We start from the raw sequence: 15,244 nt of genomic DNA on the forward strand, positions 1-15,244 counted from the left end.
CCTCCGACCCCTTCCCAAATTACCATATGCTCTTGAAACTGCCACTCATCCAACATGTTTTTAGGCTGCATGGCTTTCTGCCAGGTGTTGGGGCGTCAGCCAGCTTATCATCGGGTTACTACCCATTAACCAACAGCCAGTCGGAGCGGCCAAACCAAGACCTTGAGCCTGCTCTTCCTTGTGTCACTCTTACCCAGACCACTGCTCGGTGTCAAAGAATGGCCAACCACCATTGCACTCAAGCACCTGACGACTAGCCCAGCCAGAAGGTTTGGCTAACTTACAGTGACCTCCCACTTCAAACTGACTCCCGGAAACTGGCCTGCAGGTATATTGGCCCTTATGAGATTGAACACATTATTAATCCCAGTGTGGTTAAATTGAAGCTGCCTCCTATCTGAATGTCTACCCGTCTTTCCATGTGTCACTCCTTAAGCCAGTTTCCACCAGCCCTCTTAGTCCTCCAGCCAAACCCCTTCCATCTTGTGTTATTGACAATCACCCTGCATCTACCATCTGGTGGTCGGTGGATGTGCGAAGGTGACGTTGGGGTTTCCAGTACTTGTTGGATTGGGAGGGGTATGGGCCAGAGGAGTGTTCATGGATATCTCACTCACTAATTTTGGATCCTGCTCTCCTCAGACTTCTTTGCCCAGTACCCGGACATGCTTGGAATGCCACCAGGAGGCATCCCTAGAGGGGGGTACTGTGATGATTCCGTTTTTTTTTTTTTACCTACCTGTGCTCGTCTCTGCTTTTGGGTCCAAACTAAACCAAAACATAACACTTTTGGGGGCAGCAACAGCGAAAGCTCCATCTCTTTTTTAGATTAGAAAGGGGGACTGAAAGGCATTCTTGGAGCAATTGGTTGTGGGTAAGACAGCCAGAAATTTGCGGTAATCAAGCCAAGAGGTGATAAAAACATTACATAACTGTTTCTAGGTCAGTTTTAAATGAACATGGCTTAGCTATAGTTCTTATCTGATAGAATGTGCACAGAGGCTTCCCTAATTATAGTTAAGGAAGAAGTTTCTAGATTTGGTCACCCCACCATCTCTAAGACACGATTCAACCCCCGCTTTTAACATCTGCCCTGACTGATTAGATCACAAGTGGACGGCGCCAAGTACACGTATGATTTCACCCAAATGCGTCTTTTGTGTCTTGAGATCCTCAGACCATATTCAAAGCTGGTCTTGAACACATGTGGTAACAAATCAAATATATATTTCAAATATTATACTTGATTTAATCTCAACGTTCCCGTGTTCAGGAACATCCTAAAATTAGCAATTTAAATTTAGCTTGAAGTAGGCCCGGGCCGATAATCAATAAATCAATTAATCGCACGATAAATTAAAATTAACGCGATCATTTTTCCGGCCTCGATATATATCGCCATGTGCATGCGTGTTTGTTTTTCTCTTCTCTCGCCTCCAAGCAGGCTGGATGACAAGAGGGTTCACTCTGTGCTCGGTCTCAGCACCTGGGGGCGTTTGCTGCAGAATGAACGGAGTGAACCCTCTTGTCAGTCATCCAGCCTCTTTGTCTCTGTGGGGGGAGGCGGGGCCGCTAGCATTAGCCACACATGCTACACACACAGAGTGCAGCGAGTGAGAGTCGTGCGGAGCACCGCGAGGAGAAAAGATGATTGCAAAGTCAAATGCCACAGCCCCGGTGTGGGAAGGGTTCGGCTTCTAACCGAATGAGCAAGGTGAGCCCATCAACACGGACGAGCCAGTTCAAAAGTGGTGGCAACAAAAAAAGGCAACACAACAAAGTTGCATGCCCACATAAAGCATAACCACCCGACCCAGTTTAACCAGCTGGGGAAACAAAGTGTACCTCGAGATGCAGAGCCTTCGTCCTGACAGTCAACACTCACTCAGGCGTTCGGTCAACAAAGTAAATATAAACGGAACAGTGCAAAATGGTGTTCGCTCACAGAAAGTGAAGTTCACTACATCGCAAAAGGTCAAAATCACTGAGAAATAAAATTTTATTGTATTTGAAAGGGTGTGCATCATTATGATATATTATCATGTTGACAATAATATCGTTTATCGGCAATAATTCGTGTGACAATATATCGTCCAGCAAAATTTGTTATCGTCCCAGGCCTAGCTTGAAGAAGGATTGTGGAATGGTACTTAGAACACAAAAAGAAAAAAGTCAGGATTAGGAAATAAACATGTTCTTACCTAACGTCTATTCTGTATTAACAAATTCCATGTGCAGATCCAAATTGACAATTAATTGCTCCTTTGACTGGTGATGTATCTTATTCAAATGCATTATAGATGTCCATTGTTGTGCAGTTCCACTCACCCAAAATGAGCAGTTGTGCAGTTGTTCTCTAGTTTATCGGTTCCACTCTTTGTCACAGATTCTAGATGCAGGAAATAACCAAACAACTTCTATGACATACGACTGATCCCAAAAACATCTGTAAAGATTGCAGCAGCCAGCTACAACCGAATCGCAGTTGATCTTCAAAAGCAGATTTCTTCTTTATCAGCATTGCATGATTATTGCTTATGATCAAGGAAATTTAAAGAATACTTCTTGATATTGTATATTTAGATTTCTATCTGTGAGCCAAGATAGAGCCAAGTACAATGTTTCTTACCATTATTTTGAGCATGGTCGACAGCACTATATGTCTGCAGGAACTCAGCAAATGCTCCCTCTGTGGCCATGAGCTGCTGATAGGAGCCCATCTCGGTGACCTCGCCGTCCACCATCACTATGATCAGGTCAACCTGGGGCAGGTAGCTCAGCCCATGGGTCACCAACACACGAGTCTGCAAATACACAGACCTTCTTATCATCCTTTGGTGTAAAAGGTGATTCCTGAACCATTTCAAAGCCAGCATTATCATTGTCATTCATAAACCTTCATAACCTTTCAATGTTTTTTAGGGAGGGACTATTCTTGAAAACTAACAAAACTGCACACACATCCAATCTGGATATTTACAGGATCTTGGATGGGTGGGGTTTAATGGCTCAATTGGCAGATGAAGGGTTGTGTCCTTTCTCTAGTTTGTATCAGAAAACTGTCATACTACATTAAAAAAAAATCACTAGAAGGTTGCAGCTAAAAATGGTAAATACAAAAACGATCACTAGCACAGCTTATAATTGAAGATCTTACATTGACAGATAAGACAAATGACAGATGTGTTCATTATGACAATTTTAAGCCAGTGCAATAAAGGATGCATTTTAGATTGCCTGTAGTTTGTCACATTCCCCCTTTTGGCCCAGTTTTTGAATCCTGCTGTATAAAATTGAAAAGAAGAAGAGGGAATAAATGTTGTAAATGATTACAAACTATAGGAGTCGGGGCGCCATATAACTCACCTGGTAAAGCTGGTGCCCAATACAGAGGCTTCAAGCCCGGACCATGTTGGATTCCGCCTTGCGGCCCTTTCCCGTGTGTCACCCCCATTCATTCTCTGTCCCCTTTTCACACTTAACTGTCTGTCCTATCAAATAAAGGCCAAAAAGCCCCCGAATAACTATAGGTGTCATGTGGTCATGTTGATGAATGAAAGTCAGGACATCGAATATAAAATACATTCAAATCTGTCAATGCTCACATAGTACCTGCCTAAAACAACATTGATCGTCATGACTATAAAGGAATGAGCAACAAATTGAACACATGCAATGTTACTTTATAATAAATCTCAATATGGTGCTGTACATTGGTTTAGGTTGAAATCCTATACAGACCTTGTCTTTCAAAAGTCCCTTCTGGCCAATAACTTGATCAAAGATGTGTTTTCCTACATGAGCATCAACAGCAGACAGCGGGTCATCCAGTAGGTAGATAGCTCGGTCACAGTAAACAGCCCTGGCAAGACTCACTCTCTGCTTCTGGCCTCCAGACAGATTAACTCCCTGAACATAAGAGACACATAGATAGAGACATAAATAGAAATGAAGAGCAGGGGGAAAATGTATAACCTGTGCAAGAACTGTAAATACACCGATCATACTATGCTAACTTATTCATAGTGATGCCATGATGACAAAATTATACTGCCATATGATCAATTCATTGAACTATGCATGACGTTTTTTTCTGCTCAATAAGCTTTAGATAAGAATAGAATAAAAACATGAAACACAAAATTAAAAAAATTAGCTAAACAAACACATGGACATGTCATATAATCCATTAAAAAGGTTAATGTCAATGTATGTGGGTAAATCTCATTGGCCTCTTTTTAGAGTTAAAGGGATAGTTCACCCATAAAATTCACTCATCTACTCACTACTATGCAGATAGAGGGGCGGGGGGTGTAACTGGCGACCGATACTTCATCTGAAATAAAGGTCGCCACTTCAATTGTATCAGATTCGGCTGGAACAAAGTTTACTCCTGAAACTCCAGAAGTCTTTCGAGGACTTAAACACTTTACCCACGCCTACATCAGCAAAGTGGTGAGTAATTGAGTAAATTTAAATTTTTCGGGGACTATCCCCTAAGGGTATTGGTAGCATTTACGTTAAAGGACTTCTTAACATTTTTTGTTACTAGAAAGCACATCCCAGATTTGAAAGGCTCAAACTAGCTTTAGAGAGGATTGGCGCTATCTGCCAGGATACTCCTCACTTTCTTCCTTGTCCTTTCTGTAAAGACTTTTGCCAATGGCTTTTGGGGTTTGCTAACTTTTTTCCTTGCAATTGGCTCTCTGCCACAGTGCTCCAGATCCCGGATGTAAACTGCGGGCCTGGTCAAGGCAATGTCAGCTGGAACGCCATACTGAGCAAACCAGCTGCTGATAAACGCCCAAGCCACATGAGCTACCTCTGTTGAAACCAATAGGATGGTTTTCGGCCATCAAGTAGTCCTATCCACCATGGTGAGAAGGTGTGTGAACTCCTGAGAGGTGGGCAGGGGCCCAACCAGGTCCAGGTCAACATGGTTGAACCTTGTTTCGGGTATTAAGAATTGTGTCAGGGGGGCCTGAGTGTGGTGGTGGACTTTAGAGTGTTGGCACACCACACGTTTCAGCCCACTTCCGAACGTACTTAAGACCATGCCAGACAAAGTTGGCTGCTTTTATGAGGGATTTTTGCCTGGGTGTGACAGGCCATGGGCAGCATTGCAATTCTACCCCCTCTGGTTGTGTCTGGCCTGTGGAAACATCACACAGACATTTGTGCCAGCAGCACCAAAAGCAACATCCTCCAACTCCTCGGCGTATTCAGCGCCTGAACGTCAAGCGTCTGGATCAGAAACTTGATCTGTCGCCACGTGAGAATAGTCCAATCCTAAATGGGCAGCATAGGTAACCACTGGGGAGAGACAATCAGCCACCGGGTTGTGCTTGATGGCACATGTATATCCGTGATGAACTCCGATATGAAAGAAAAATGGCACTGCTGCCGAGCAGACCACAGCGCTGCCACTTTAGCCATTGCAAATGTTAATGGTTTGTGGTCCGCGTACGCTGTGAAATTTCAGCCCTCCAGCAGAAAATGAAAGTGTTAGATAGCGAGGTAGATGCCAAGCAGCTCCCGATCGAAGGTACTGTACTTCCACTCACTGGAGCGCAGCTGTCTGCTGAAGAAATGCTGAAGCGGCTGCCAGGCCCTATTGACCCGCTGATCATGCACCGCCGTAACTGCATAGCGATGAATCTGATAATGCTGGCAGGTTGAACTTCTTCAGCTGCCACAGGAAGTACATCCTCTGTTGGGCTTTTTTGGTGAGCGAGCCTATGTTCAGTTCCCACTCCAGGTCCTGGGTGACAAAGGTGGCCAGGAAGCAAAATAGCACCACGGTGCCCACTGGAGAGTCACACAGAGCGATAGGGGCAGGTGAGACTTGGCTCTTCCTAAGGTCCACAGATCTGTACTAATTTGAGTGCGTTTAGCTCTAAGTTGTCACTGTACCATGTCACCAGTTGGTCGATCTCCCACCCGAAATGAGTCCAATGAGGGTGGTGTAGTCCACGAACTTCAGGGGCTTGATGGACTGTTGACTGGAGAGGAGAAAGAACACAGCCTTGGGGGGATCCTGTGCTGATGGACCTGGGGTCAGAGACATGTTTTCACAGGCTCAATCCCTGCCTCCTTTCAGACAGGAAGTCTCTGATCCACCTGCAGATGGAGTCAGGCACACTCAGCTGTGAGAGCTTGTCCTGGGGAATGAGGTGAAGAGCCATGTTTACCACATCGTCTACAGATCTGTTGGCTCTGTAGGTGAACTGTAGAGGGCATAGCAGGGGGTTGGTGATGTCCTTGTAATGGAACAGGACAAGGTGTTCAAAAGACTTAATTACCACAGAAGTCAGGGTGACGGGCCTGTAGTCCTTAAGTCCTGTGATATTTTGGGGATGGGGCAGGGGGTGGCACATGACATGTCTCCAGTTAGGTGTTAAAAATGTCTGTGAACACTAGAGACAGCTGATCGGCACAGTGCTTAAGGATGGATGGGGAGACAGTCAGCTCGGGCTGCCTTGCGGGGGTTCTGTCTCCTGAAGAGCTTGTCAACATCCCTCTCCAGGATGGAAAGGGGTGATACTTTGGTAGAGGGGGAAGGGGGCACTGTGGCATGTGTCTTTCCCTTCTGCAGCAGTAAGACTGTACAACCAGCTCTACTTCCAGTAAAACTATATGCACCACCATTATGGACTGCACTTTACTTTCACTTCTCAACTGTGCAATATTCAATTTGCCATAATCATCTGACTGTGCAATACAAATGGTTCATGTGCAATACATTCACTGTAGATATTCTCTCACATAATATAGTTCTTTACACTGTATATATATTAATTTAATTCGATTTATATTTTTCTATATTTCTTTTATATTTCTACTTATTACTGCTGTTGTCTTTTTGCTGCTGTAATATTGCAAATTTCCCCATTGTGGGACTAATAAAGGCGTTCCATGTCGCGGTCTGCTCTGAACAACCAACAGCCTTCCAACTACAGCGCAGATTCCGGTGTGTTGATCCACACAGCCAGGTTTCTGTGAAGTACAAGATGGTAGATGAAGAAAAGTGTACATGTCCCTGTCTGCGGAGATGGACAAGTGCTCAAGCGCCGCTCCCCCTCCTAAGTTTCACTGAGTGAGCAAAGGTGAGTGCACGTTTAACCAGAATGTTCATTAATTCCACAGATGAACACAAAAGAGACGTAAATAGATCTGTTGGAGTTGTTCCCTTGAGGTTCATGAGCTCTTCTCTGGTGAAAGAGCTGCGGGTATCGCAGCAGAAAACTGTGTTGATACACAAAACCAGACAAAAAAGTATGCACAAACACACCGAGGCAGCCATTCGCCGTGCCATCTTGATTGACTGCCATGAGCTGTCCACTTGACACTGGATTACCTGGGATGGCTGTTAACAATCGATCCAGACCTTCTCCTGAAGGTCTTTTTGTTTGAAATTCGAACATTCATTCAAATGTGGGTGAAAGCATTAGAAAGCATTTTAAATAAATTGTGTAACATGTCAAATTTATTTGAACTTTGAAGACTGTTTGATCGTTAGTTGATACCTTCTCCCCAATCTCAGTCTCGTCTCCAGCAGGAAGCATCTCGAGATCAGTCTGAAATGCACATGCCTCCACCACATGCTGATACCAGGCCTCTCTCCACTCTTGACCAAACACTATGTTGTCTCTCAGAGTGGAATTCTGGATCCATGACTGCTGGGGAACGTAGGCCACCAAGCCCTGCAGGGTGACACTCACTGTTATTTGCATTGTGTTCTGTAGTTGAAAAAAGCAGTCAGATAGAGCACAGTCCTACCACTCAGAGTGAACCATTTTAATTAAATATCCCCATGGGCTATGGTTATGCAGGTTTTAGACCTCGATGATCACTCACATCAACTCTAATCTCTTTCAGCTGCTCTGGACGTCCTACCCATTCACAAGGAAATTATCAACTTCTGTGAGTTGGAGAAACTATAAATTTAACCTGTTGGCTGCTGTTGTGTTAGGGTCACTGTGTTTTAAAGGTCTCATATTGTACACCTTTTGAAGTTAATAGAGAAACCCAACAGTTCCCACAATGAGCAAGCACTTTGGTGACTGCGGAGAGAAAAAGAAACCCTCGTTAACTGGAAGAAACCTCGACCAGAACGAGACTCAATGTGGGCCATCTGCCTTGACCGGTTGGGTGAGCAGAGAAAAATGAGGAGAGGAGAGATGGGTGGTAAGAGGGGAGAGAAGAGAGACGGAAAGGGGGGAGAAGCAGGATCTTCTATTCTGAATTTTACAGTGAGCCAATGCTGAGAAGCCAAGACAGGAGCAATATGATCTCTCCTTCTAGTTCCTGTCAGCACTCGTGCTGGAGTTTTTGGAACAACTGGAGGCTTTTCACAGACTTCCTGTGACATTCTTATAATAAACAATTACAGTAACCCAGTCTAAAGGTAACAGATGAATGGACGGGTTTCTCAGCATCCTTCTGAGATAGGATGTACCTAATTTGGAGGAAAGCTGGTGGAAGAAAGCTGTGCTCAAAAATTGCTTTATATATGGGTCAAATTACATGTCCTGGTCAAACCTGACTCGAAGGTTCCTCACAGTGGAGCTGGGGGCCGAGCTAGTACCATCCAAGGTGACTATCTGGTCACACAGTGTTACTCTGAGATGTTTAGGGCCAAGTACAATGACCTCAGTTTTGTCTGAATTTAGAAGTAGGACGTTTTGGGTCATCCAGGCCTTGATGTTCTTGAGACATTCCTGAAATTGAACTAAGTGATTAGATTCATCAGGCTTCATAGAAATGTACAGCTGGGTGTCTTCTGCGTAACAATGGAAGTGTATGTGGTGCTTTCTCATGATGTTGCCTAAGGGGAGCATGTATAAGGTGAAGAGTATCCAAGGACAGAACCTTGTGGAACTCCATGACTGGATTTTCTAAATAAAAGGCCTGGATGGTAATAGGACCTTACCAGGAAGCCTGAAGGAGGCTGGATTTTTGAAACTAAAAGCACCCAGGTGGTAAAAATCCCCCTGATAGTTACAGGAAGTTACCAGGAAACCCGAAAGGAGGCTGGCACAATTTATCTCTCTCAAATTGGCACAGTCTCTGTCTCATCAACCTGGATTCCAACCTGTAATCATGCAGCTTTTATAGATGTCTCTCTCAAGCCAGCAGCAAGCACTAGGCACACATTAAAAATTTCTCATGAGAAATGTTTGCGTTCATTCTATCATTTCAGTACCTAGTTCAATGCTCATTTAGACATCACTCAGCTGTCACCTGCTTCTGGCCAAGAAATCCCTTATATGCATGGCTTAGATGGTAAATGGTCTGTATTTATATAGGGCTTTACTAGTCTTGATGACCATGGTTGGAGGACGACTGCTCTATTGCTCAGCCACAGCCACTCTGGCTTTGTGCATTCCTAGACTCAGAGCTAAAGAGTTTGGGGATTTTGTTGGACACTAGGGACATTTTGCTTGTGTTTAATTGTTGTAGAGTTCTTAGTTTCTGGTATTATTTGGAAATTATGCTCCCTGTGTGTCCCCAGCTTTATTTCCTGTATTTGTCCTTTTTCCAGCCCTTGTGATCATTTACACCTGTTCAATCATCCCTGCCTCCCTTTTGTTTATAAATCTCTGTGCTTCCCTTTGTCATCTTTCCCTGGTTCATCGTTTTTTCTTAATTGATCTTGTCATCCTGTCCAGTTATTCCCAGCTTACCGTGTTTGACATGTTCCTATTTCAGCTTTTTGCAGTCTTTTTAGGTTTCCAGTGTTTTTCTGTTATTGGACTTTGTTTTTTTAACCCTGGTTGCTGTATGTAATTTTGCCGTAGTCAAAGGACACTTTTGGTCATTGGATATTTGCATGCTCCTTGCTTGTGTTTGTTGCCTGACTTGAACTGGCAACCTTTGTTCTATACTGCGAGTAAAGACTGTATTTTACCTATGCTCTCGTCTCCTGTATGTTCTTAGTTTCTTTCTAGTGTCACAGTTCAATTTTACTTTTATAGTGCCAAAACACAACATGCAGTATCTCAATGCACTTTACAGAGTAAGATTGAGACATTACGATATAATAGAGAAAAACCTGACAGTTTCTGCAATGACCAAAAACTCAGCCCAACTGGTTGGGTTGAGGGGAGAGAATTAGGGGAGAGAGGGGACAGAGGAGGTAAGGTTGTGAGAGAAAATAGAAGGCGGTGAGAGAGACCAAGGACAGTTCAATTGCTGTATTTAAGCACTGTCAGATTGGTTGTTGTAATGACAATAAAAGAAAATACCAATGAATTTAATGGTGTTATCAATAAGAGCAGCAAATATCACATTGTGGTTATTAGGATTACTATTATTATTGTAGTAGTAGTATAATGGTTGAGTAGTAGTGTCAGATCTGCATCCTCCAGCTGGGTACAGAGAGATGACAGGAGCAAAAAAAGGATAAACTGGGGGTGGGGGGTGGAGGGGATGTACATAGTGGAAGAGAAAACAAGAGAAACAGACAGATGTGTGTATCATGGGAGTTCCTAAAGAAGTCTTCAAATATAGCAGTATAAGTAAGGGATGGTAAACAGATGTTAAATTAACACTGGTTAGTGTTTTCTGCATACTGCTATGTGTACCAATTCTGTATATTTTCTTGCCTGAAGAAACTGTGATTTCTGTCTGTATTTTAGAATCTGAGATACAGAAATTAAATGATAAATTATAATGAATTATCTTTAAGTGCTTGTTTGAGCCTTGGAAATCTCATGATATAAATAATTGTTGGAATAACCAGCGGACACAGTGTCAGTGTGATTGAGTGAGAGCAGCCACCTTGACAGCCACAGTTCCTTCACGTTTGTCCATCTCACCAAGCAGAGCAGACAACAGCGAGGACTTTCCTGAACCCACGTGTCCCACCACAGCTACCAGAGAGCCTTCAGGGATACACAGATTCATCCTGCACAAACATGGAATTTTAGCTCAGTTCACTCTAATTTAACATGACAAACTAAAATCAATGTGTTGTTTAAGTAAGTATGTAAATAGTTGCATGAGAATTCAAATTAACTTTTTTGTGGATTTTTGAGGGGGGGGGGAATAAGCCAAAAAATAGAAGTGATATGTTTTTATACTCTAAGGGCCTGATCTACTAAAGCTTTGCATGTGTAAAAACGTGTACAAACCTGATTTCACCCACAAAAAAAACATGCAAGCTGATCTAATAATGATGCGCACTGAGGATTGCGTGCAGAATAACACGCACTGTCCATTTAGTACATTTGCGTCAATGAATATGCAATATCAGCCGTTTCTGACAGAGTGCGCAAAATATTGGGAAGAGTAGATGCAAATACTTTAATTTAGCACACGCATTGTGATTTACAAAGCCTGAAAATATTTGTAGCTGCTTGTGACTGCGTCTATATTTAACACATTTGAAAGGTAGGTGCTAATCAGCACAGCGTTGTGCACAGATGGCTGCAGTTATTGTGGTGAGGAGATGGCATGGAAGAAGACAGAGAGAAAAGTTTTTTTATGCTCATCGCAGAAAGTGAACTGCACCTGCAGCTCAATATTGGTCAGAGGCATCTCTTCCGAAATTTTATTATGAGCTATTTTTTCTTTTGTTCTTCTTCTTATGTCCTGCCATCATCTCTTAATTTCATTGGTTGTTCTTTTTGTTTTACCAACAGCATTTACTTTCTCGCAGATACTCTCCCATATCAAGTTTCTTTGAGTAATATTAATATTTCTTTGTTGTAGCGCAATAACATGTTTGTTTGCCTCTTCCACTAACACCTCCAATCCCATGGCATTAAGTTTCGCTTGGGGCTTGCGTTCACTCTGCTCTCTGTAATGCTCCATGGCGGAAACCAGTAATGCACGTAAAACACATATTTAAATACTGCTGCCTCTACCATGTTTGCACCTGTTCATTTACGCAATTATTTTTAGTAGATCGTCCGTAAAACGCCCACCAACCAAAAGAGCAATATTTTATAATGCACATGCAATTTAACACTCATTATTTGGGATCTTAGTAGATCAGGCTTTAAGAGTATAAAAGCATGTCAATTCTATTTAATGATTGCTGTGGGCATTTTATACCAAAAAGACAAGCTTTAGAAGATGTCTGCTTTATTTGATCAACTCAGACTCCTGAAGCCTAGTTTCAGCTTCCACTGCACTTTAGAGGGAAATTGCACATGGAACAAAAACATTAACATGTACTGATACTTGGAAACTGGGACGAGCTCTCAGAACAGACAATTTCAGCAGTTATGTAGAAAATCACAGGGCATGTGATAACTTAATTGCAGCCATGTCTTTTAATTGAACGTGTGGACAATCCCATATGCTTAACATTAAACCATTTGTATTTCTTTGCTTCTATATTCACAAAAAAAACAAAACACCCACCTCTTGAGTGTTGGGGATTCAGTTTTGGACCAGCTGAAAACCCCATCCACTATGGTGATACTGTGTGGGGCTGGGAGGAACAAAGAAGAAATATATTATCATACTGCGGTGAAATGGATATATATATATACAGTGGGTCTGAGACCTATTTTTTCATTTAAGTGAATGAGAAAGACCACAGTGTATATACATATTAATATACATATAGATACTGTGCATAAATTGATGGTGCAGCATGAATGTATAGCTCTAACGAGTCAGAGAGCTCAACAAACATACAGTATTAATAGAAAGCGACTCATGAGATAAAAACAAAGACTCACAGCCTGCTACTGCTTTATGATCCACATTGTCTTCCTGAAGCTCCTCGTGGGATAGAAACACTCTTAGCCGCTTCAAGGAAACACTAGCCTAGAGACAGATACAGAGTGAGGAAAACCCACAAAGACAAGGACCCTGTAAAGACATTGTACTAATATCCTTCATGAGAGATCCAATCAGAAGTGGACAAGTTTGTCTGTTCCCACCTGGCATTAAAATGTATCTAGAATGTAAATCTTAAATGGTCTGTATTTATATAGCGCTTTTCTAGTCTTGATCACTCAAAGCACTTTACAGCTGTTTTTTGCCATGTACCCATTCACACAAACATTCATACAGTGCATCTATGGGCAGCACTTTGTCTATGAATACGGCACAGCCGCCAGGGGCAATTTGGGGTTCAGTATCTTGCCCAAGTACGCTTCGGCATGCAGAACGGGGGAATGGGATGAAGACTAAGATCTAGTGAGACAGTGACCCGCTCTACCCACTGAGCCAGAGCCATATCCTTGAGATCAACACTCATTTCCCTGCTCTATATGCCAATACACACTTACGTCAATCTGTCCACGCAGACCAAATACATTTTTTAAACCTGTCTGTGAGTTCACAGATGTGTCTGTTATTCGATTCATTGCGAAACTTAAGCGGGTAACAGGATGTCAGCTGAGGCAGTACTTAATATGTGACAGAAGCTCTTTCCTACTGACTTCTCCTGGAGGAGAGGTGGATATCTCTCCTGCTCAGCCAGCCAAGGAGACTTCCTCCTTACCCAAAGCTCTCCAACCTCCAAGCAGGCCTGCCTGAAGCATAATGCTAAAACCTTCCAAAAGGCAGCGTCGTAAGAGCCATTGGCCACGACACAATGTCTGACCAGCAGATGCATGACAACAGGAACCACAACCAGCAAGACCACTTCACTGGACTTTAAACAGCACATCAAAAAGGACCTTTTCCCCTTTTCACTGATGGGTAACACAACTGGGCTTTATAATTACATTAGGCTAAGCAAAGGATTGTTTAATTCTATTTCGTGTCACGTTTATAAGTTTGATTTGTGTTGTTGTGATATTTGGTAATACGTTATTTGAAAGCTAATGTATGTTGCCAGTAAATTGCCAGTTCTAATAAGATCATAATCTTAGCATATTCAAAAAGTATGGACAGAAATAATGGGGTCAGACGCAACAGACGGTAACAAGAAAACAAAACACTAGCAACCACGTTAGGGGCATTGAAATTGTAACCATAACACAATTATCGTGGGCAACAACTATGAGCAGACAAATCTTTACACAATTAGTGTTTTGAGGTTGGGGATTAGGGTATGGTTAGGGTTAGGTGTTTGCACACAGAAGTTGGGTCTTTTATCAAACTTATACTAAGATAGTAAATTCAAAGCCCAGCATGGTTTCCACAGTCATCAATTTGTGTGTATTGAGTCCAACATTCCAGACCCAGCATCCAGTTTTAAGAAAATGGACCTGTGGGTGCATTTTTGGCTAATAGAGGGGTGTCTGACACACCCGGGTGATCCACACTCTCAGTTATTACCCAGAGAGATGCTATTAACAGGGATGGGCAAAGATACATCCAAATGTATTTGAAAATAAAACACCACATATCCTAGTGTATCAAAATAAACTACAAACACACACACAATATACATATATATAATATATATACATATATAATATACACACACAAACACACAATATACATATATATAACACACACACACACACACACTATATACATATATAATATATATATACACATATATAATATATATACATATATAATATATATATACATACCGTGCACAATCCTCAAAAACGTAGGCTGAAAGTAGCAAGCTAACGTTTACTGTGAGGGCTGCTAACATTACTCAGGTTAAATAGTTAAGACACCGTAATTTTCATTTAGCCTGGGATACTGGAACAGCAATTAACAATTAGGGTACAGAATTATAACGTTTTATGCTAAAAATCGATGCAGAGCTGGCAGCCAACACATTTCTCCCCTTATGCTTCTTCGTTGGGTCTGGCTTTGTGCTGGATCATCCTGGATCCTCATTTTTACTGAATCTCAATGTTCTGATCTCAACATGCCAGAACAAATTACTGAGTAGACACCAATACAAATTACAAAAAAACATTTGTTTTAAGGCAGTCTGGGTTGATTGCCAGGGGTCCCTCACTATCGCAGCTCCATCAATATATGTGATGTGAATGGCAAAACTGAACTGTAAAGCGCTTTGTGTGCTCAATAAATATAAAATATAGACCTTCAAACAATAAAGAAAAATACGTGACTGAGTATTGAACATGTAAATAGCAGCCCACCAACCTGAACCATACTACTGATAACTATTGGTAGCATGTTGAGAGGAAAACGCAGGATGTTGAAAAGTGCCAGTGACACAAAAGCCTTCTGAGCATCAAGTATGTTATGTTCATCGATCAGCACATACACAGTGAAAGTGGATAGGGCAACCTGTACAGAGAGAAAAACATCTGAATGTGATTATACCCCAATTCACTTTGTTCCA

General features: G+C 42.3%; 1 protein-coding gene across 3 annotated transcripts in view; it reads right to left on the bottom strand.

Annotated features, from left to right (window-relative positions):
* The window catches only part of abcc1 (ATP binding cassette subfamily C member 1 (ABCC1 blood group)), a 50,838-nt gene that overhangs the window by 19,018 nt on the left and 16,576 nt on the right, over positions 1 to 15,244 (bottom strand). For all 3 annotated transcript variants that reach the window (XR_011241051.1, XM_020102964.2, XM_020102963.2), the window contains exons 13-20: positions 15,043 to 15,189; positions 12,696 to 12,783; positions 12,373 to 12,442; positions 10,783 to 10,909; positions 7,527 to 7,703; positions 3,742 to 3,909; positions 2,630 to 2,804; positions 2,329 to 2,389 (exon numbers count right to left, since the gene is read on the bottom strand). Coding sequence is in view for 2 of the 3 variants with exons in the window: in XM_020102964.2 (XP_019958523.2) it covers positions 2,329 to 2,389; positions 2,630 to 2,804; positions 3,742 to 3,909; positions 7,527 to 7,703; positions 10,783 to 10,909; positions 12,373 to 12,442; positions 12,696 to 12,783; positions 15,043 to 15,189 (1,013 nt within the window). In the remaining variant the exon portion in view is untranslated. The remainder of the gene's footprint in view (positions 1 to 2,328; positions 2,390 to 2,629; positions 2,805 to 3,741; positions 3,910 to 7,526; positions 7,704 to 10,782; positions 10,910 to 12,372; positions 12,443 to 12,695; positions 12,784 to 15,042; positions 15,190 to 15,244) is intronic.

This window comes from Paralichthys olivaceus, chromosome 5 (genome assembly GCF_024713975.1).
Source record: "Paralichthys olivaceus isolate ysfri-2021 chromosome 5, ASM2471397v2, whole genome shotgun sequence".
In the NCBI taxonomy this organism is placed as follows: domain Eukaryota; kingdom Metazoa; phylum Chordata; class Actinopteri; order Pleuronectiformes; family Paralichthyidae; genus Paralichthys; species Paralichthys olivaceus.